The sequence below is a fragment of the Anas acuta genome, chromosome 5 (genome assembly GCF_963932015.1).
Source record: "Anas acuta chromosome 5, bAnaAcu1.1, whole genome shotgun sequence".
Lineage (NCBI taxonomy): Eukaryota > Metazoa > Chordata > Aves > Anseriformes > Anatidae > Anas > Anas acuta.
The window spans coordinates 49,609,894-49,633,893 of NC_088983.1; the positions used below are offsets into that span (position 1 = coordinate 49,609,894).

At 41.6% G+C, this 24,000-nt stretch overlaps 1 protein-coding gene across 2 annotated transcripts; it reads right to left on the minus strand.

Moving 5' to 3' along the window:
• Positions 1-3,665: 3,665 nt before the first annotated feature.
• TRAF6 (TNF receptor associated factor 6) lies at positions 3,666-23,532 on the minus strand. 2 transcript variants are annotated; one of them, XM_068684681.1, is made up of 7 exons: positions 23,389-23,532; positions 16,772-17,098; positions 11,917-12,067; positions 11,130-11,288; positions 10,506-10,577; positions 9,043-9,120; positions 3,666-8,225 (listed from the first exon to the last, which is right to left on the minus strand). In XM_068684681.1, the coding sequence occupies exons 2-7, from the start codon at positions 17,065-17,067 to the stop codon at positions 7,344-7,346; spliced, it is 1,638 nt and encodes a 545-aa protein (XP_068540782.1). In that variant the 5' UTR covers positions 17,068-17,098; positions 23,389-23,532; the 3' UTR covers positions 3,666-7,343. The 2 variants fall into 2 exon arrangements, with proteins under 2 accessions (XP_068540782.1, XP_068540783.1); XM_068684682.1 differs by lacking the exon at positions 23,389-23,532 and adding an exon at positions 18,386-18,605.
• Positions 23,533-24,000: the final 468 nt, after the last annotated feature.

The following is a 24,000-nucleotide window of genomic DNA, read 5'->3' on the forward strand; positions in this document are numbered from 1 at the left end:
GGTAGTAGTAAATTGACAAAAACTTTTCAGGAGTAACTGAGAGAGAGGGTAAGGTCTGTGCACCCTGTTCATTGCTCCATTCTTTGAGGTGGCCTCTGTAATTGGCATCATCCTCACTTCATGCGGCCTGGTGATGCTTTATCCAGCTATCTTTTCAAGGAGCAACAAGCCTTGTCCAGTGACAATGATTAAAATTAAGAGAAAATTTAGGCACAGGATCTTTGAAATACATTTTGATACCCTCCAGCAGTCTGACTCCGTAATTCCAGTGAAGCACTTCACTGCAGGTGCTGGAAAAGAATCAAGAGGACTTAGCCCTGTTTTACCTTCTCTGATTCAGGTAGGGATGTGTGATGGTGTGGGACACACAGATCTGGCTCAGAGGAACAGACCTGGGAACGATCTGTGCCTACGGCTGGACTGAGAATATTGTTAGCATCAGAAACAGGCAGAAGTTATGGTATGGTTTCTTTGCATTCACATGCTCGCTTCTGTCATAGTCTGAAAAGGTTCTGGTCTTTCTGCCCCATATCAGCTCATCTGTGAGGAAAGACAGAACTCAGTTTTATTTTTAAAACCCATTTAAGAGCAGCTAAATCTTCCCTGTCAAAGGCACCATTTTCTTGTACTGTCTTGAGTTAAATTTTAAATATCAATTCACTTTTTTTTCTTTTTTAAAACTGGAAGGATGCATGAGGACAGGCATATGCGCCTATGCAAAGAGTATTGGCATGAAGAATCCACAGCTTTAGCCCAAGGAGCTGTTTCTAGGAGGTGAATCATACCGGAGGCACTTACTGAAGTAAGTCTGAACTTCACCTTATGTAAAGTTTATCACACCTGGTGTAATATGGAAACTGGGAGAACTTGCGTGTGCCACTATTCCTTAGCAGTAGCTTGGTTCCTCGATGCAGTGCTAGCAGAGTCACGATTCATGGAGCTGGTACTACCCCTTTCTTAAAAGCATCAACAGAAACAAAGGTAAATCTTGGATGAAACAATACAGTGAACGCATGACTGAATACCAACATGGAAATTACAGGTCTAAGCTATAGCACACTGTTCTAGGGCTTGACAAGTCACACTCACTGACTTCACGTTTAGGAACAGAACAAACTGTAGGCACCCTGGTGCCCTCACGCCTACTGCTACGGAGCTGGTGCTGGCAGTCCCAGAAAGGGATGTTTTCTTCTGAAGGCAGAGTCTGCAGCAGAACTGCCAGAACTCTGCAAAAGACACACTTCTCTGCAAATCAACTGAGATAAGGTAAGGTTTCTCTTGCTGCTTTATTTTTTTTAAAGCATATTAAATAGCAAGTAAGTTGTGTGGAAACCGGTTTCTGTATGGAGGGATAAGGAAAGAAAAAATGTTGGACAGTTCATCACAAGGTATTTAGCGAGCTAGCACTTCTACTTTTAATAAGGTGAGAGAATGTGGGATTTTTTTTCCGAAATTGTCACCTCCCAACTGCCAAAACACTGCTCCCATTAAACATTGCCCTCCTGGAGCCTTTGACCTTTCATTTTTAAGTAAGGCTCTCAAAAAAGGCCACTAGAAGATATACGTATGGCCTATTAATTCATTTAATTACAGGCCTGCATCTGGCTGAGCTCAGTCAAACCAGCTGGTAGCTCAGAGAAAAACTATCAACCAGTCTCAAGGATCTTTAGGAATTTGAGTAGACCAGGGCCTTCCTGTGCTGCAGCTCTTGAAGAATGGCTGAGGAGAGGGCCGTGTGCCAACCTAAATAATTATTCACGGTCACATTAGCGAGCAGCTCACTTTCAGCTGCAGTTAAGATCTGGTCGTGACAAAAGAGCAGGAAAGCAGCAGCTCCAGCTGTCCTCCTCCACTAAAACAAAACCACTGATCTCAGGAACCTTCCTGGGCTGCATTGGCTCAGATGAGTCAGAGCACAAACTGAAAGGAAAAGGTAGCTCATGCGTTGGAGGTTAGTCTAAAGCTACCAGGGAAATGACTTTCCTCTTTCACTGACTGCCTCCTCCTCTCACAGTTTGAGAAATTTCCCCATTCCATCTGAGACAGGGGGGACACCTGACAACCTAAACCTTTTAGAGTTGCAAATCCCAAGTGCTTCTTTGAATGGAACAAATGGGTTCAGTCAGAAGCCCCAAAAAACTAAGATAGGGGAGCAGGGCTCCAGGTTTTCAGCAACAGCTTCACAGGGCTGTATTATCTGCTGTCTTGATCTGTTCCTCCCACCCCCTCCATCACAGAGCAAGAAGGTAAATTCATTTAGGCAGTACTGTGTATTTTTCACAAATGGAGAAAAAGTGCAGGCTTCTAGAGGGAATGAGAAGCCATGGTAATAATGATTCTGCTTGGAATAACCATTAGTTAGGGTGGACTCAGGCAATGATTACTATACTAGAATCCCCTTCTGTTTCCTTGCAGACAAGGGGAAAAGAAAAAAAGGAGAGACAGTTTTTTATTTTTATTGTTACTTGTGAACTGGAAGAGACAGCAGTAGGCAAAACTTCACACATTCTGAGACCTGACAAGCTTATAGGAACTGTCAAATAGTTACCTGTTTCACAGGAACGTATTTTTACCAGGTAAGTGAGGTTTAATATGTAATTTTTTTTTAATATTAAAGCCAGTGAAGAAAAAAATACATGACCACAGATCCTGGAGTTTTGTGTTTCAGGTCACAAAGACTCAAATGGTGTAATGGGGGCGGTGGCACCAGAACCCACTCTGTCCAGGACAGACTGACTTAGTCCTTCCAGGTGGAACTGACAAAGGCTCAGTGGTGGGAAAACTAAGAGGGTGAGACTGGGGTGGTGACAGCGCAGTGTTTCCTTTGGTCACGGTCATTCTTCCTGCTAGCTATTTCCTCTTTCAGTGGTAGGAGTGTGGTTTTCTCCCTCTCCCCCTCTTTCTCTCCCTCTTCTTTCTCTCCCTCTTCTTTCTCTTTTGAGCCAAGAGGTGCAAGAGGCATAACTCACCAGCCATCATCCTTATTTCATCCAGACTGAAATATAAATCATACTTAACTGCGCTGTGTTAGACATTATCTCTAGTAAATACCACAAAGTTTCCTCACAGGAATTTGAGTCTTGAAAATTATACACTCTGAAGGGCATGGAATCAGAGATCAAGTTTCTCCTACCTGCAGCTGCTGTTAAAAAGTCCAGAAGAATGCTGCAGGTGAAATAAATTAGCAGATTGTCACAAAACAAGCATTTATTTCTCTTACTGACAGAGAAACTCCCTTTGACTTCTGAGCATCTTGCACCAAAGCTTCAAATCATTGTCTTTGCTACTAATGTAACAAGCATGCAGGATGTGGCCACGCAGGTGATAATGTTAATTACTTTTCAGAGCTGCATCTTAAATTACAGGATGATCACACAAACCGTTTATTATCAATTACACGATCTCTATCTTCTAGTAATGACTTGCACTAGCTGTATCTTCTAGTAGTGACTAAAGCTATCGCTACCCTATATAAATTACAGAAATCTTTTAATCTTGAAACACACTCTTTTCAGTTTTAGTGTTTGACCGCTCTGATACACAATCACCCTCAATTTTAAACCAGCCAACTCTGAAATCCACAAGACAGAGACTACCACGCAAATCCTTTATCAGTTCATCCTTCTAAGCAGCCCTCCACCTGAATAAAAATGCAAGATACACTGCACAGTTTAATTACTTTATTTTTTTAAAATCCTGTCAGAAATATAGCTGTGCATTAATTACAAAATATATTAAACAATCTATTGATACTTCGAAGGGAACAGGAGTACTTTCATTCTGTTCAAATGCAAACCTTTAACACTGACCCCAGAATAATCTTTTCCATCCATCATCATATAGCTGATAAGAAAGTGTCTCTAAATAAGAACAGAAAGGCCACCCTGATTTTATTTCATTAGCAACTCTTAATCCCTTGACAGCAAACATGACCAGGCATATCATGAGACCAGTTAAAAAACAAGTCTGTATATCTCACATTATCTGAGCTCCCACATATACATTACATACCAACATTTTTAGTAAAATAATTTTCCCTGCCCTGCAGGGGAAGACATTCAAAGGCAAAAAGAAAACACATTTGCAATATATTATAATTGGAAAATATGTGCCATAGCAGCTGTGCAAATACATATACTAAGAGTATCTGACTTTTAACACATTCAAGACAACAGAAATTTGGAAGATAAAAGAAGCTAAGCCACTTACTAAAACATCTTGAGATCTAACAATGCTGCAAAGCATCATGAGTGACAGACCTAGAGAACACCATTCCAGAAGAAATTATACAGGAAACTGATTAAATCCTTGTATTTCTTCATGTTTGTTTTAGAGACAACTATCAAGCCTGCATACCATTCTGCTTCCATTTAAGGAGTTCTAATTATACCTCAATCCACCATGGTATAATGATTTCTCAAAAAAAAAAAAAATCGGTAAGAAGGGGCAAGATGCTGTTTCACACAAACCTATTTTCACATAGAAACTGAATTGCTTAGAAAAGTTTGTATTAAGGATAATAGTCGTGAAGACCATACACTGAGATGGTACCAATCCGGACTCGTAAGTTCTTCCATTAGCTGAAGGTGAGATTCTTACTTGGAAGAGAAAGCCCTGGGAACTGCAGTTGAAGTGAACAGCAGTTTGGAAGATGGGCAAAGAATGAGGAAACTGGAACAAATATAAGAATAAACACTTCATTGACATTTATGTGACACAAATATTTAAAGTAAATTCATATTTAGCAAGTTAGCTCTCAAAGTTTCTCATGTAAAACTCTGGCATTACAGTAATTTGACATCACTCAGAGTTCTACTTGGTGATATTAAAATACAAAACCAGTAGAATAGCAGCAGTGACTAAAGCATTCATATTACTGTGGTCGATACAGAATTACACATGCACTAGCTTTCTATTCACTATTGGGTTGTGCTATTGTACAATACTAACTTGAATCATTTCAACTCCTGAACCTGCCACCAAGCTGAGTTTCTTCCCAAAGCAGAACTGCATCAGATGTAGCAGATAAGGCTCAAAGCAAAAATTCAGCGTGTTGTACTTGAAGGTTCATAATACAAAGCTTCAAAAGTACAGGAAGTATTAATGCACTTAGTGGGTCCTGGTTATAAACAGCACACAGACTGAGGTCGGTTTTGTTAACAACACTAGGGCTGAGAAGGGAACTGTGCCAGGAAGAAGCTCTCAAATTGCAAGCCCTTCTTCTGCTTTTCTCCCCTAACACACACACAAAAAAAGGATAATGGCCATCTCTGAGCACCTTGGAAAAAGGATGGATACCAAACAGCCTGAAAATGACTGGAGAACTAACATGCAGCATTAGGAACTGTCATCTGTATGCAGCGCGTCTGGGCACTGTTAGGTGTATGAAAAGATCTTCATTAAGAATGGTTTAACTACTAACGCTGCTCTAATTGGAGACACTCCAAAACAATTCAGCTAACAGGATGAGGCTATTCAGTATTAAAACTACTTAAGAGGTTTAAAAGTTTTAAATCACAGATCCTTTCCTGTTTTCGAGTAATACATGTTCACCTGTCCTCTGAACTCGCAGAACGCACCAAGTCAATCCTGACTGTCACACTTTCCATGAGCCAGGACGTTCAGTAGTGACAGTGCTTGGCTGAACACAATCCCTCTTCAATCAGTAGGCTCTACCTGAAAATTAAATTCTGTTCAGCTGGATACGATCAACAATTGGTAAAGTTGGGTCCTGGAAATGTTATGCTCATGCTGGTAGGCAGAGAATTACCCCACATCAATATCCTACAGTATTGTTTCATTGGACTTTTATATATGGCTTAGTTCTTTCTTTTGTATCAGACTGTGTACTTAAGTTATAGGGTGAACAAAATTTTCTTCTTCCCCCTTTTGAAAGGAGAAGATGCAGAACCTTATCAGCACCATGGTAAATTACTAGCACCAGTGAGCTTACCTACTCAGCTTTGATTGGTCAAAACTAACATTTGTATGGCGTACAAACAAGCAGTATGGGAAACTAATACGTGCAGCACGAGGAAGCTCATGAATCCTTGAAATATTGAATTTAGTGTTTGGTTAAAGAGATGCAAAGAAGCCAGATTTTTTTTTTTCCAGGGAGCAAATGGGATTGCAGTTTTCCTCAAACTAATTAATAGACTTTTCTTCCTTTCTGAAGTGCTGAGGGTGGCCCAGTTCCTATTGTCTAAAGGACAGGAAATGGCCACAACAGCTGGACGTTGATATGGCTGGCTGTCCACTGAGAATTAAGAGGAAATGACGACATACATCACCCAGAACATCACGGCATCACTCAAACAGATGCAGATCAAAAGTTAAACTTGGTATAAATTCAGGTTTCAATGACAGTTAAACAAATTCTGGAAGACGCCAATTAGCTACTATACACCTTTGCTCATATATCCTCCACCCACAGCCTGAAAAACATCCACTGCTATCAGGAGACCCTATCAGCACAAAGGTATCTCAATCTAATGCCATGCTTGTACCTCTCTGCTGACAGTGATCCACATTCTGGGCTTGGCTCACACATTTATAAAGATTGGTCAAAATAGAGAATTCAGGGGGCACTTTCAGACATTTCTTCAGTGAGCTCGACTCATAGTCATTTAACCTTCTTCACAACGCTACCACACACGTTTCAGCAATTCTATTATCAACTTTTTATCAACATGCAACTTCCTGAAGCTATCTTCAGCAAGTTGGAACTTCTCAGCAGAGAAGGGTCAAAGCGTCTCCCTGCAGGTGATGTCAGCAAAGCCATAACCTGACTTTCAAGAGAAGCGTAGCCAATTCAAAATTCTAGGTAAGCCAATAGAGAAACTGTCTGAACTCCAAAACAAAGCTTCCCCACGCTCTATATAAATAATAATAAAAAAAAAAACAACAGAACAATCTAACCCTCCTCTTTATTAATTAGGCACTTTCCCTGCTACAGTATCTATTCCAAGGCACTGTGGCTCAGAGATTTACCGGTCTTTTCTGATATGACGTACGCTTGGCCAAATAAATACAAATGTCTAGGTACTTCAGTAGGATTTTCTTGTAGGCAGTTAAGTTTTGATTAACCACACTTCATTTAGTTAGCTTGCTACAGAACTCGCTTATTACTTTAATAGAGAACAATTAAGTAGTATTTGAACGCATTACCTCATAGGAAAAAAGAAAGTGTAGCAATAACAGAGTTCAATTCAGGTGAAGATCAACTATGTCGCAGCTATGATCTTTTTTTTACACATTCAGCCTATTGGACAACGGAGCACGCGTGTAATCTGTGGTGGAAGAGCCTGACCAGTGGCTCCGTTCCTCTGGTTAAGACTGACAGGTTACGCAGCACCATCAGTACTGCGAGCTTGAAATCCTTCTCTGCGAAGGCTGTTCAAATCTAGCCGCGTTAGAACTTCACAGCGCACCAGAAGGGTGTCATCTTTTACGAAGGTTCTTTGCTCCAAGTTCTGCAGGTGCATGAAAGTCACGTAACCAAAGCCTTTAGGATTGCGGTGAATTGTTGGTCTCTGGAAGGCCAGCAACTCCGGCTTGGCTTCCATTACTTCTTCATGATTCTGCCGTTCAGGGCCTTCTGATTGATCCAAAATAGAAAGTCGTATAGTGCCTTGGAAAGGCCAAGGCAGATGGCTGTCGTATTCTCCTTGCATAGTGTGGACAAACAGAGAGATAAAATTAGCACAGCGCTGAGCATTTGGTAACTGGATATGCAAGCGCAAACACAGCTTGTAGCCAGGTTTTCCAGTATAGAAGCCAGGACTGTGCATCACAACAGGTCTCTCTTCTTTCTGTGCTTTCTGAAGTCCACTGAAGTTTTCAATCTTCCATATATAAATACCATTGCATTGCTGTGCCTCCATTTCAGTGATTTTTCCCTCCAAATTTCGAATAGTGCGTTTGAGTTCTGCCATGTGGACGTTCTGCGTCTCCATTTTAGCAATGAGTTCTCTGATCTGGTGATCTTGTCTCACCAGCCGACCTTCCAACTGCTGAATAGTTTCTTTGAAGTTTTCAACTTCTGGGTTACAATTATATGGGGCATGTGACACGTGGGAGAAGAGGGCAGGCTCAAATGGCAGTCCATTGATAAAGGGTACAGGATTTGTAGCAGTAACACTGATATTTTGAAAACTCTGAGCCATCATTCTCATGTGAACTTGAGTGAACTCCTGCATATGTCGTGCCAGTTCATTCCTCTGCATCTAGAATTTAAGAGACGTAGCATTAAAAATATATCACACATCATCTCTAATCACATCCTAAATGTGGCTCTGAAGAAAATCAAACAAGCTGCTTCTGTTACGTGAGAAAAACTGGAATGTAAATCAAAGAAAGGTGATGTGACGAAGGAGCACTACCAATGGAGGGCTTCAAATTTAAGATCACTTATGTCAAATGAAAAAATATGTTCAGATGCCAGTGGGCAAATACTGTTCAACTCAAAATTGACATGGTGTAAAAGTGTTAGTGATAAACAGGTATTTTTCTGTGTGCTAAGTCAGCACTGTATTTCCTTCATTGATTTGTTGAAATGGCTCCACAGTACCAGATAATGATATATGAAAACCAGTGGGGAAAGATGAAAAGATAGATTTTTAGTTATTGCACAACTAAAAATGAGAGTATCTAGATTAAATACTTTTTGTACTTAATCAAATTTAGAACGTTCTCAATTTTTCTCTACCAAACTCTAAAAGCCATAATTGTATTTGGTCACAACTTTGCAAGAAATGTTAGAAGAAGCTACTTTATTGGTATGAAAGCTGAGAATACACTCATGGATTAATAAAAGTATGTCCATCAAGCAAATAATTCACTTTTCTAAATTTGAGAAGGACTTCTGAAAGGCACTGCATCAGCACATATTGCTTTATAATTAAAATACTTCAGAACAAAAAAAAAAAACACTCCACAAATCACTGAAGATTTAGACAGGCAGATGAGATGAGAACAGAAAAAGACATTAAAAAAAGAAACATGCAGAATGTCTGCAACTCATGATTATGATAAAAGGCTTACCTTTTCAGGACACCCAAAGGCACTATAAAAACATGGTACTGGGGCAGTAGGACAATCATTATCGTAATGGTTAGGCATCTAAAACAAACCAGATTTGCAATTAATTTTCCCATTAAGAGTATTCTGTTATAACATCCTAAAAGAATCGGGCTGGATGGACTCTGATTATGTACCTAAAGCCAGATCTGTTTATTCCTGTATCAGTTCTCAAAGAAATATGGAAGCTTTGAACAAAAATGTTAGCTAATGATACAAGTTCTGTATCCTCCTTGCATGTACTTTAACACTTCATTGCCTTATAGTTTTTACCTTATGCATCGGAAAACATTCAGGTTTTTCCTCACATGAATGTAAGCCTTTTGTTTCTAACCTATACTCAAACTAGATCACAGTCCATTTCTTTCCCTTCTGCAGCACTATTTGCATATACTTATAAACAACTCTGGCACTTTTCATTATCTTCTTCTTCAGGAAGTCCACATTTATTTCAGTTTTTCTTATGGTCCATGTCTTCCAGACCCAATTATCTCACTGCTCTGAATCCTCCCTATTCATCCACACCCCAAAAGCTGGACAGCTGCAGCTGATACCCTACCTGCCCTAATCAGAGCAAAAGATAATTCTGTGTTTCTCAGGCAAAATACCAGCCTATGTAACCCAAAATGTCTTGTTTAAATATCATGATGCAGTAGAGCACAAGCTTAACACAGGTCATCCATTAATTCTAAATCAATACCTATTTTAGCATTCTCTGTTTCACAGTTTCACGACTCATTATTTGATCTAATGACACATTTTTGCCATTGTCATTACTGAACTCACTCCGGTTTTTCAGAGTACTTCACTGATTTTTCAAGCTCATTCTTTATTTTAATCTGACTCATTAACATAGTTGCCATTCCACTCAAACAGAGAGGCTGCAAATTAAGTAACATTTATTATTATCCTATCAATGAACCTTTTTGTATTCAGTTGTTATTGAATAGAAGAAACAGCAATGATTATTATGATAGTAATGGACATGCATAATTCTACCCAGCATCTACAGTTCAGTAGTGAATTATTTACAGCTACTTTCCAATAGTGGCTTTCCAGTTAGAAATATTCTCCCTCTTTGCCCAAATTAAAGCTTTATCCTCTAACATCAGCCATAATCACAAGCTGCTATTTGGTATTCTTTAACCTCCATTCAAGATCAGAAACACGCAGCACGGCAACTGTGAAGAAGCAGCATTCCCAAACAATGTGATTTGCACCTAGAAATCCTACGGTGGCTTACCAGACTGCAACTGCAAGCAGATGCAGTGTTTAAATTAATATTACACCTGCAGTGGATGAACTTTTTCAAAGAGAGGCAAGGAGAGATTTATCAACCAGTTTCTTCAAATTTAATTTGAGATTAAAGCAGCAATGTAAATACAAAACATCTGATACAGATTACGCATAGAAAGCTGGTCTCTTACCTGCTGTCTGATGAGCATTGTGTTGCAATATTCACAAAATACATTGGCAAGGGGACAGGTTTGGTCATGAAGCTGTTATCAAACAGAGAAAAAGAGAGGAAAAAGAATTAATAATGTCATTTAAAAGAATGCTAATCACTTCTAATGAGACGTTCTGTTTTTATTTACATTTCAAATTTTGCACTTAAGTGAATTCAACTCTAAAACAAAGTTTAAAAAAAGTATAGGAAGGAGAAAATATTAGAAATGACCTAGGTCTTGTCTTGTATTTTAGCACGTATTCCCCATAAGATGCACCACCCGACATCCTTTCTGCCAGGAATGAAAGCTGTAAATGTCTGATGTTGCTTTGTATGTTACTTTGCCAGTAGATGCTACCCCTTTCTGGTGGTACAGCCAAAAATCAATGGTTGTTACACAAGTCTTTTTGCACCACAGGGTTTCCAAGAATGGTGTATCTAAGCACAGCCTCTGCCCGGCTTTTGCCTGTCCTAGGCTAATGCCCTGGAGTTTGTAGCTTCTCACCTGTGCAACTAAAAGAGCTCTCCTAGACCGTTTTTTTTTTTAAATTGATGTCACATTTAAAAGCAAACCTATGCAAGTGGAGGCTGGAAGACTAAGTACCTCTTTATCTTCATAAGCCATAGATGTGGCACAGTTGGGGCAACAGACTTGACGCCGCAGACACTCCTGTGTCATGTGCTCTTTCAGATGGTTCTTCTGAAAGGCTCCTTGGCACTGCGGGCATTCCACGGTCGAGAAATCACAATGCGACTGGTGGTCCTGAACGTGGGCAAAAGAAGGATCTCATACTACAAATAGGTACAAACTGCTCACCCGTTTTTCAGATAAAGCACATTACAAGAAAAACAAACAGCAATCTTTCCTTCTTTCCCTCCAAGAAAACCCTCAGATGCTTACCCTGACTTTACTGGCAGTGTTGCATTAGTAAGATCAGGACTTCCCATATTCAGAGTGAACATGTTCACATATTAAGAGCACTCTCCAATAAAATTCATCTTTATGTTTTTTTCCTAATAACTGGGTATGTTATTTTCCAGAACAGTTACTTCAACTCATAAATCTAGCTGCTTTCATGGACTATTAAACTGACCTTAGAGAATTTGTGTGAAATACAGATAAAGCTGATCAAAAGCTAGATGTGAATGATCCTAAAGAGCTAGCTGCATTAGTACAATTTTCACGCACTATCATGTTCACTTGAGAATCACCTAATTGCAACTAAACACTCATTAAAAACAAACAAACAAACATGCAGCTATAGGGTTGAATGAACAACACACTGAATCAGCATGAAGAGGCATCAGGTATGCTCATCTATATTAAGATGTTTTCATGAACACATAAAAAATTCAAAATAAGTTTCCATATTTTCTGAACTAATTCTCACCTCTAAATGCCTCAGCTCCATCTTCATGCAGCAGCCCTTGTTGGGACACTTAACCGTTAATGAAAGGATTTCCCGTTTAGCGAAGTTGTCAGGAAAAAGTTGATTTTCAAGCAGAATTTCATTGTCTACTGGACATTTGTGACCCGCATCTCTACAATGCCAGAAAAAAAAAAAGGAAAAAGAGATTGAGTTTCTTTTGCCTTTACTTTAAAATATTTTTACACAAGCAAGACATACGTGGGCAAATTAATAACACATTAAATTAGTCCTTGAAAACAATGGCATTTATGTGACAATTACCAGAAGTTATGTAAATCAGAAAAATTAACAGTACACAATTTCACTTGGGGTAGAGCTATTGGGATCGTAGAGCTGTTCTAGCTCAGCAGCTTTTAATTGACCAAATGGCACAATAGATACACTGCACATAAACTTGAGGAGGATGTTGGGAACCTAAGACCTTATGGTCTCGTTTCTGTAAGTACTTCACATAGCTCAAACATGAAAGTATTATTTCAATACTATTTCAAAACAGTTCTTTAAAGGTTCTTAGACATTCTCTCCCTCCTTCCTCACTTGGGATATTCTATGATTCTATTTTCTTCTCACTTGGAAATATCAGTGATATGGAAAAATACATGGGGTGGAAAAATGTGAGAAAGCACTTGTGGTGCAAAGATCAAGTGTCAGATCATTGTCGTTGCTTGCAAGCGGGAGAGGAAGTAGAACGTAGTGGGCTGTGGAGGACAGGAGGGAATTTGTGCTTTGTTGGAAAAGGAAATAATTGGTCAGCACCTCCTTCATTAGCAATGCTGCTAGAGGAAGCGGGGGTAATGTTTAGACTTTAGAAAGAGACAATGAACTTCCTTTCCGAGGTTTTGCTCGCAAGAGTTAGCTTGCCACAAGTCTGATAGTCATACTTCTAAACAAATGGAAAAAAGAAAATAACCTCGTGTGCCATTTTGTGTCATAGCTCCCTGAGCAGCGTGCTGATCTTTGTCACAACTCGGAAATGTTCCCCCAGGTCGCACATAATCCACAGGCAGCCACTTTTTAACAGGTATAACTTGGTTACAAACACCCTGCTTGATGCAGTACAATGGTAGTTTGGCACGCCTGCTGCTAAGACAGTAGCTTTACTTCTACACATGAAAGATAACCACCTATAATGATAGCCAGCAATATAGTCATTATAATTAATGATATTAGATCTCTCAAATAACCAGCAGTCTAGGGGTAAAATAAGAACGAATGGCAATTTTCTAGACATTATAAAAAGGAAAGAGCAAAGACACATTGCAGGATATTAAACAGATATTAAACAAGTATTGGAATTGTGTTTAAAAGGCTGCTTAGATCCATCCACAGACAAAGAAGTGCTAGATATTTCCTGTTACAGAACTGAGTTTATGCACCTCTGTTCTAAGGTGCTTTACAGTGGAGGTTTTCCTGTGCTGGAATTATTTATCACGTTGAGTTGTACCACCCACAATGGTAACTGTGAAACAGTAATCACCTACCATGAAGTACAAGGAATATTCCTATCATTTCCATTTTAAACATAGGTATGAAAAGTAAAGCCAGGATAATTTAGTTTAAAGAAAAAGACTGCTCCGTGATTTTTACAACTGAGCAGTTTAGCCTAGAAGCAAAATAGCCGGCATATACTTTTAATTGGAGCCATGTAGGTTGTTTAATGAACTGCTACACCCGAAGCTTTCCTTGCTGCCCCTTGTCAGCTCACGATTCTGCTTATTAGATAAAAGAGGTTCTGCTGTTTGGTCAGCCCTACTACAAGCCCGCAGTTACCTTCGACCTAAGACAGGAGAAGAAAGACAAGAGTGAAGTTTAATTAGCTATTGCATCTGAACTTAGTTCTTCCAAATTTTCTATTCAACTACTTTGTAGACAGCAATGTTTGTAAACTACTATTTGTAGTTACTACAGTAGATAAGCTTCTTCACTCCCATGACTCATAGCACTTTGAAGCACTTCAGGCTGCCTTACTTCAAATGATAACAGGACTTGCTGGGAAGCAAACACTTACTGTGATTGAAACCCATCATGTCCCTTTTTTACATACAAATCTTTCTAGCTGCAGGCACAGCATCGTCAGCATGGGCAACTACAACTGCTGCCTGAGTCGCAAGAAGCAATTACTCAACAGCTATGTGTCCATCCTGTATCACTTAAAGTCCTCAGTCAGTGTTCAATCAGACTAGACAGTGAGAAAATTAGTAAGGAAACAGAAGCACTTTTTTCCTGACCACATAAAGGCTGTGACAATCACTTAATGAAAAAAATAGCACTTAGACAATGTAAAAATCACTTTCAATTCTCATTTTAGTTCTGTACAAACTTCTCAATGACATCCATCAATACTGTACTGTAGACACTACGTACTCCAAATCAATACTGTACTGTGGAGACTGCAGCGATAGCCCAAATCAATAGCTCAGTCCACGTATCCCAATTAAGCGTGCGACTCAGCCCTTCAGAAGGGCCCTGGCAATCCAAGTTCTGCTCTGCTTTTACAAGCTCTCACTGCACTCCAAAGACAGATTCCAGTGGGGAATGAGGGAAAATATTTACTACTACTGAAACATTTGAAATATCACAGTGATGATCTATCGTCTCCAAGATCAAAAAAACTTGCCATCTGTGCTCTGTATTCACTTGAATTGTAAGTTTACCTCTGGAGGTTAAGTAAAAAGCGGAAAGTATACAGGAAGGAAAAACTTCTGGTTATGAGAACTGTTTAGAGACCGAAAAGTGTGAGTAGAGCAAATAGTCTCTTAATTTAACAGAGAAGAGAAGAGAAACCATTTCCTATGCCTGAGGTTTAAGAAGGAAGTTTCTCTACCTGCTCTGAGATGTTACGTTGCGAGCACAAGCTTGCTGCAGTTCCTCACTAAGTACCACGTAAAATTCTGACCAACGACCACAACTGTGCAGCTCTTCAGCAGAAGTGTTATAAAACAAGATCACCATGCAGGATCTAGGAGGCCGGATGCAAGACATCCACTTTTGGTCATTTTAAGTTTAGTTTGCATAGGAATATGACTGTCTTTGAAATGCCTAGTGAATAGAAATTGCTAATGCTCACAATACTTCAGCACTGACTAATTTACCTTCAGGATTTGCAGGTATCATCCTCCCATGAGAAGGTTTAAAGATTTCTTACCTCTTCTTTCTTCCAGATATTCCCAAATTAAAAAAGAGTATAACAACCACTATTGCCAAAAAAGCATAGCAAGCTCAGAGAGAGTAAGGAATTCCAAAATGTAACAGTTTGGGTAAGTACAAAAGTCTAATTTGATACTTACAAGGACACATGAATTTATGTACAATAATCTATTGAAGTAATTTAGGTTGGAATCTGCAAAGTGAAGGCCAGAAAGTGAAGCCAAGTGCTTGTGCCTGGGAAGTTGGATACACACAATCAAAGCCGACAAGTTTACTTTCATTTTTGCTTTCTTCCATGCTTTTGGCTGAGGCGACTGCCACTGAACGATGCAGTTGGGTAAGATCTGACTTACCCTTTATTTTTTTAAAGGATGTAGTGAATGAGGCAAGACACTGTGGGACTGGGGTGATCTCATGGCATGATTACTAGAGAGCAGAGTATCTCTTAGCTTCCTCAGCAGAACACACAGGAGAGTCGCTTTTCATGGATGAACGATTTTGGTATTCTGCATTTTCTGGATAACGAACTTGCATCCTGTTCTCAGAAATGCTGATGAAACTAAATGTTAAAAAGAACTGTGCTGCAGACACAAAGTTTTGTGCTCCCTAGAGGAAAATAACTTGAACTTTTGCAAGTAGGGAATAACAGTAATAAGCAGGGAATGCAAAATTAAGTTCATCCTCTTGTACTGAGCTCCGACACTTTCGTCCTTGATGTAAAAGGGATGTCATGAAGAAATACACTAGCATCAGACACCACAGTGCAGAAACTACAGAGAAGCCCACAAAACCCACAAACCCTCTTGTATTCAGAGAATACCGCCGTGGGCATACCATCTATCTGGTGAGCTACAAATGATGAACTATGGATAAAAAGAAATGGAACAGAACTATGAATAAATGGTATGGAAAACCAATCAAGAAAGCACTGCTCATTTTGCATGCTAAAAATAGGTGCCTGTGGGAAAGAAAAAAAAACATTTTGAGGTAATGCTGAAGATGGTTTAATGATCTTATACACAAAGGTGTGCAAAGTAAGGTGGGAAATTAACCAACTCCACAGATGGGTCACACAGCGTTAAACAGATTCCTCCCAAACTCTGACATTTGAGCTAAGGGAGCGATTTACAAGAAAACAATCTGGCTAATGCTGAGAAGAAAAACCAGCATACTATCTAGCTTTCTATCAATGTGTTCCAGTACTCACTGCCATTTGTGGGACAGTGACAACTGTACTGCAGGTCTGAGGGAAGTACGCTGTGCAGGTCTGTGTGCATTCTGATTTTGTGTCCTCTTTCAACCGTTCAGTTTTCTGAGTTCAGCTTATTCTTGCCTTCACATCTCATTCCTACCCTCCCCATATGCCAGTTCCTCTTTCAACTCTTTGTCCCAGACTGTTCCCTCCTTACAATCTCCAGACCAACAAAGCAGCAGATTGCAAGTGGCGAACTGAAAGCATGAATTGCCCATCTGTGCCAAGAAATGAAATTTTTGGCAGTTGCCTGTAGTTATCAACAGAAACAATCAGAGGGGAAGGATGGGTATTTTAATCCCGGGCTGAAGATGGGATTTATTTGGAGGATTTGGCTACCAAGTTATTATAATTTTTAACATTTATTGAATCAAGTGAATTTCTTCTCAAAAACACTTTCCCCAAGTTCTCCCTTACCTTATTGATTTGACAATGCAGCCTTTGCAGAAACGGTGCCCACACGGCGTCTGCACTGCTTCCCGAAGGGCCATCAGACAGATCGGACACTCATATTTACTTTCCAAGGGCGGATCAAACTCCACGTCGTATCCTTGTGTTTCCTCTGTAAACGAACTCGGAGGGTTTCCAGTCCCGCTGCTGACGCTCACACTGTCTTCTTTCGCTCCTACGCTGCAGGCGCTGGCCATGGCTGCACAGCAGCCACTTTCCAGGTCTCGGGCTCCACAACTGTTATTGCTCTGTAGCAAGCTCATAGTAGCTGATCAAGGACCACACGGAAACGCTCTGCAAGATGACAGAAAGATGTGTTAATTTATAATATTCCAAGACCACGAACAGAGCTTATTTCTGGCCACAAGCACTGGAGCAGCGCTGCACGCGCGGTTCTGCTCACAATCACCAGTTTTGAATTGTCCCAGTTTCTCTGCTGTGTATCTTTTTTACTTATCTTGTGATATAAGGAAAGAGCACCGCATCCTGTCAGCCTGGGTCAAAAACACAAACACCTTTCTGTAATCTCTTTCATCTACCCAATTTCTGTAAACGGAGGAATATTCTCTCTCCTTGCTGCGCTTACTAAAAATGCCTCTACCCCTTCAGCCTTATTTACTTCTAAAGCATTCCTGGTTTCATTGAAAAGTGCTGGAAAAATACAAGTTTTACGCAATAGCAGTAGCTCAACTCTGTGTTTTCCTTGCAATGACCAAACGTTGTATTTTCTGTATACAGAGATGTGCAATATAGGTTCCCAATCAGTCGAGGTGCATATCCACAAATAAAATGTAAGCCTGGGTAACCAAACCTAGCAGGTGACACGCTGCAAAAGAAATTCAGATATGCAGCACTGTTAGTAACATTTTAAAACCATCAATAGGACTTCAAATCGAGTAGGAAGCTGCACATGAGATAAGGCTAATACTTCTGCGGCTCAAAAAGTTATCTACAAACTAGCAGTACTCAACAGGTTCCTTGCTCTCCTCTGGTGTAGCTGGGAGGAAGGACAAGTGACATGACTGTAAGAAGGGAAGATAAAAATCACACTTCCCTGAAGCAGAGTGAATGGCAGAGTAAGACCTGTTTTTACAATACAGCTCAAAAAGCTGGTTGAATTCATGGGTATGAAATTAAAAAATGCTGTTAATTAAAAAATGAAAAAAATTAAAAAAGCCTGTTAGTATTTCTACACTGAACAAAGGAACTTTAAAGAAATACCAATTGCAAAACTCCAAGAAACTTTCCTCTATCCCAGTTGTTTAATTGTTACAAACATTACCCTAGAACCCTATTGTGGTTAATTGTCTTTAATTAACAACACCAAGTTGTCAATTAAATTATTTGGAGGTGTAAGGCAGTATGAGCAGGCTGTGGGCTGCAGGGCCAGGCATGCAAAGCCAGGTGCCCACTAATGGCAGTGCAGACAAAGGTCTTTGGAGATGTTCACCTACTGCACTCATTGCGCCTTTTAAAGCCTATTGGAGGTAGAAACCTAAGGATGAGTTGAGAGCTGGGCTGTAGGGACCATTGATCTGCATCGAGGCGGTGAGGATGCAGACTGAGTTGGGTCTGAAGTACCTGAAAAGTAGTGTTCCTGCCATTTCCAAAGCACCGTCTGACAGCCTGGAGTTGTACAGCACCAGGCAGCAATGCCTGCTGCATGCAGAAATCATTCCATCGCACGGCCGTCTGGAACTGCACCCAAGGGATGAAGCTTACTTCTTCTCCAGCTCTCTGTCCCCACGTATTTATTATACCTCTATGTCATCTACCTCAACAAGCTTTACAGTCAAGGCTCCTGTATACAGCAAATACAAACCAAACCACCAAATAACTTTCCAGCAGTTGCTTGAGGCACAGTCCCGGAATTACAAGTTTAATCCCATGGAACTGAACACAAGTACCCAGAACAGAAAGACAAGAATCAGTGCTTAGAAAGATGCCCCGTGAAAGAAAGTTTTTTTTAGGCTGTCACCAACAGGTCTCTTTTACTTAAGAGCTGCTGCAGAGGATAATTAGTCCAGAGGCCACAATTCATGAAAAAAATCACAGGGACTAAGTTGGGCCAACGGAGGGTGAATGTGGGTATGCAGGATATTGCACAGAGCAATGCTGCACTGGAGCCCACAGGCCAGGCTGGGTCTGAAGACCTCGCATTCTTCTGTACCACAAGGGTATATTTAGTGAGGCTAAGAAAGGGAAGAGGAACACGCATCCCTTTAGCCGTGTCACAAAGGAATTCAGGAAGTCGCAAGGAGGAAAATATCACAGCTTCACTTAAATTCAGCTGTCATATTCATTGCAAAGCAGGCTGCTCTTCCCTTGGGCTGTTTCTAGAAATAAAACCTACAATTTGAAATACTGTCCTTGTAAGGAAGAAAACAGGACCTGACTCTTGATAGTTGAACGCTTTGTAGATTTAAGTGCTGTCCTCTTTGCCCATTTAAACTGTTTCTACAGACAGAGCTGATATAGATTTAGTCTATGGAAACAAAAATCCTGTACCAGAGTCATTTTAACGAATGAGTCAGTGCAACCAGTCAACATCCCAGTCTTGCACAGAAATCCCCCTATTCAGTGATTCTCTCCACTCCTACATGGAGCTTTTTGTCCGCATTATGACCAAAGGGCTCGCAAAAAAGAAGTGCAAGTATCATTATCTCTTTATGGCCAAATTTCCCTATCTGTACAGAGGTAAAATTTTAAAAAAAGGTGATTAAGAGCCAGATCTTGAATTTTGTTCATGTTTTACATAAGGTGTGTAATAGGATTCCTCCTGCTACTCAGCTCCACTTCATTTTATCTCTAGGGAAACTTCTTCCTCCATACGCATTTATAGGCATGGGACAAGGCACAGGTTTCCAAATCAAAATCCACACACGCTGCTGCTACTCAGACTAGTAACCAAAGCCCAATTACTTCACCACAGTTTAAAGCAATTCCTTCACAAGTTGTAAATGCTGTAATGGAAATTTTCTGTTCCATTTTGCCCTCCAGGAGCAGAAGATAGACTCAATCTTCTTGAACAAAGCAGTGTGAGGGCACAACCAATTAGAGAAGAATAAAATGTTAATGTTGATGGCAGGTCTTTCCCCTGACCAAGATGTAGAAGACAATTTGTAAGCCTACTGTGGCAGTTATGCAAGTTTCTTCCCTGGGGAATTCAAAAAAAATTTCAGGTTAGAAAAGGATGGCCTTTAAAACCCAGTGTACATCCCAAAATTTACATCAAATTGCTTTCGTTTTAATTATGCAATAGATTACCAGTGAAGTAAAACCTACCAAAACATCCCCCCGAAACCACACCAGCTTCTTGTACCATCAACAGTAGTTATTCTTTTTCCTCTGTGCTGAATCTTGAGTCAAACACAGGTGTAACTACATGTACATATTAATGTGAACACCCTGCCCACACCAGAGCCTTTCGAATTCATCCAGCTTTTTGACATGGGCAGTGTAACACAATAAACACACTTTGGTAGCGTGTTCTGTGACTTCTGTTTGGACAACACCAACCTAGCAGCCCTCACTTCGAGGAGCAACTGAAATTAAAAGGGAGCACTGCATGGCAATTCTAACTCTTGCTAGGATGAAGCTTCTCTGGCAGAGGAAACCTGAACACAATGTTTGATAACGCACCTGAAGCGCCGCTCCCTAGAGCTAGGAAGCCCCACCACACTCGCTGAGCAGTCGAGCAGTGGTTTTGGCTTGCACGTATGGGGTACCCAAAGTCCTTGGGCCACCAAAGGCCAGTTTTTGTTTTTGTTTGTCTCTCCAACGCAACAGCTTTACATCGTTTGGCCACAAAAAAGAAGGTGCTTTCCAGGCTAACTGGTAATGGTCAGAATGTTTGATCATGATTTATACTGCAGAAACCTGGAATGATCCATCTCCTTCATGTCCCCAAACCAGAGCAGACACAGGAGTCCCAACCCCTCTTTCCCAAATTTCAGACTAAACCATAGCGAAACCTTTCTTCGGTAGGTAACCCGCGCTGTGTTGCTATTTACACTGCTGCATTCCAAAATGATAAGGTTAATCTGTGATAGCATGGTCAGGCCAGAACAGCGAGCTCCTGCGCGCATAATGTACCTTACAATTCACAATTAAATTAAAAACCTTCTACACTTTAAATTACCGTGTCCAATAAAGCTCTGCAGGCTGACTCGTGAAGCCCCAAAGTAAAATGGAATTTAGCTTGGATTTTTAGAGATGTTCAAGCTCCACCTAAGAGCCACGGGATGAATTTATAAACTTTTCTAAATCAAAAGCCATTAGTGGTACAGAAGGTATCTTCCAATTGCCTGGACAATTACACAACAATTTGAGTAACAGGGAGGGGATACGACTAGGCATTGTACCCTATTTACACTGAAACAGGAAATCATGTCTTTGCGCATTTGACAAACGTGAAGGAACACTGTACAGGGAGCATAGCAGCTGTCACGAAGCAGAAAAATTTAAATATTCATCTGTAAATATTGAACAGAATTCATTTCTACATGATCTTTGCTAGAAAATTCATACTGAGTAGCCACATAAAGAAGGAAATCAATACAGAGAACTATTCCACATCCCTTTCCGTACTTGAAGTCCATAAACCTAACCAAACTGCTTTCGGCCTGGCGGACACGTAGCCAGCAGAGGGCAATGCCTGCAGGCAACACTCTGCTTTTTCTCCTGCTGCCTCATTAAGAACAGTTCAGAATGCAGATTTGTGAGACTGACAGACCAGTGGAGTGACTTTGGGTGATTTGCTTATGAAGCAATACTTGCAATGCTGATTCTCAGGCGTATCAATCAATGGTCTCCTGACAAGTGATAAGCACTGTGCTCGGCAGCACCCGTATTATCAGGTTTACAATTATCATCACCATGGCCCCATCCTGGCAAAAACATAAAATGATGAAAGTTCATTTGAATTAATACCTATAAAGCACTTTCAATTCAAAGCAACCAAATAGCTGGACAAGAAAAAGCAGCAGCAGATTCAGGTAGGACTCATAACTGCAAAAAGCAGCTCCTGTTTCTTTTAAAAACCTGTAAGCACGTCACAAGCATTTTGTTATCAACCTTTTTTTCCCCCCACTCTAATATCCATACCTAGTAAGGCTTCCAAGTCCCTTGGAGAACCCATATGCTTACTATTCCTCCATGTGAAACTAAACACTAAATAAAAACTTCTGTTTGAGGTGCATACAGCCTACCAACAACAGGGGAAGTTCATCAGGCACTGTCATTGCTCCAGTCACTGGCACGGAGTGACCTTTGGGGGCTTTCTGAACCTTTGTATGTGGTTTCTCTTAGCTTGGAGAGAATGCTGTCAGACCTTAGTCACGTGTATCACTGACATTAGGAGACTAGAGGGAGGCATACTCCAAGTTACGAATGCATTTTATCCTACTTAACTATGTCAAAACAAATTTAATTTTATTGAGCACTGGAAGTGCCACACGCTGTGTTTAACACCAAAATATTCCATGGGTCTTTCCCTAATTAAAAAGCAAAACAAAACCCCAAGCCCTTCTTCAGCTGACTAAATTCTAGAGATATTTCACTGAGAATCGTCCAGATTAGCAAAAACAAGGCAAGCATTATTAGTGAGGAAAACAGCACTATTCCAACTCTACTTTGGCAGAGACTCTCTGCTCTCTTTGGCCTCTGCCGTCCTGCTGCACATTGTGACATGTGTCGTGCCTTTCTGTATTCCTCCACAGATCTGCTGAGAAGTTAAGGTGCTGTCAGAATGCAGCCAAGGTGAACATTAGGACAGAAAGTACTTCAAAAAGAGGTAGGGAAAAGTAAAGCTACGAGCAAATGTCATTTCTGCAAGGCACGGGCTCCAGAGTGGATTTAATTATCATCTACCTCAACCAGCAGTCAGCCCGTATGTGGCATTAGTAAAATTATTTGAGGCACTGGGAAAGTAAACAGCGAGCTAGGCACACATCCTGAAACAGCTCAAGCGTTTCCCCTTTTCACTGCCTTACGTTTACTTTTATTTTCTTTTTGATGTGCTTCATACTCAGGAGCTTGTATCCCTAGCTTTAACACTGCGGATCTAAAGCCTGTTTATGTCCGCTTAGCTAACGCCTGCTCCTGAGATACAGAAGCTACGCTTCTTGATGTGCTAGCAAGTTCAACAGGTGAAGGAAAAGCGTGTTTTTTCGGCCATTTTTTCACTCTGAAGTTCTGGCAGCAGGCATCTGCTGTGCGTATGTCCTTTTTAAGCACAGTAACAGCTCATTTAAGCAGCGAGCAGGGCTGCAAGGCTGCAGCGCTGCACACCCCAGCCCTGTCCGTGCCTCGGCCTCTCCCTCTCCCCTTCCCAAGCCGAGCAGGGTCCCAGCGGCTCCTCAGGAGCACAGCGCTGCGGGGCAGCTCCCGGCCCCGCATGGAGCCCGGGCCGAGCCCCGCTTCGTGTGGGCGCCGCTCAGGCCGCGCCCCAGCCCCGGCCGCCGCCCGCTCCCCGCCGGCTCCAAGCCCCGGGCCCAGCTCCCTCCGCCCGGGCAGCGCCGCGCCCCCGTCCCCGTCCCCCCCGTCCCCTGTCCCCCCGTCCCCGGCCCCCGTCCCCCTCTCACCGCCGGCCGCTCCCCGCCGGCGCCGCTTCCGCCTTCTCCTCGGCAGGCAGCGGGGCGGCGGCCGCACGGCCCCACAGAGGGCCCGGCCCCGCGGCAGCGCCGCCTGCCGGAGCGGGGCCCCGCAGGGAGGCTCCGGGGAAGGGAAGAAGCGGGCGGGCTTCGGCTCCTTCCCAGCGAGGGGGAATTTCGCTGCTTGCCGCGGTGGCTTTCGTGGGCCAGCACCCCCGGCTAGCACGGATTTCAACCCAAGAGGTGCTCCTGTTCCCTAGGTCTGGGGAGCAGGCACTGGGCACGGCTCTGCGGTGATGTGAGGGGTCCCTGACAGAGCTGTGGGATCCTGCCCTCACCAACACTGCCCGTCTGCCCCAAATGCTGAGCTGCAGGGTGCTGCCGCTGGAGAAAAGGCTGAGGGCAGCCCCTGAGACACCCCTCTGGGCACTGCTTTTGTCCTAGGATTACTGAGGACATCTGCCAGGATCCATGAGGGAGCGAACAGTTAGAGGCAGAAATTACACAGTCAGGGACTCCAAAATGTGACAAGAAACAAATAGTTATAATGAACGTAATATCACAACATTTGTGGACCCTTTGCTGGGCAACTGGCTGAATTTC

Coding starts and splice junctions, on each gene's coding strand:
- TRAF6 (XM_068684681.1), bottom strand. CDS start 17,067: ATGAGCTTGCTACAGAGCAATAACAGTTGTGGAGCCCGAGACCTGGAA. Junction 9,121..10,505: donor CAATGCTCATCAGACAGCAG/GTAAGAGACCAG, acceptor GGTTTGTTTTAG/ATGCCTAACCATTACGATAA. Junction 8,226..9,042: donor CCTTTGGGTGTCCTGAAAAG/GTAAGCCTTTTA, acceptor CTTAAATTCTAG/ATGCAGAGGAATGAACTGGC.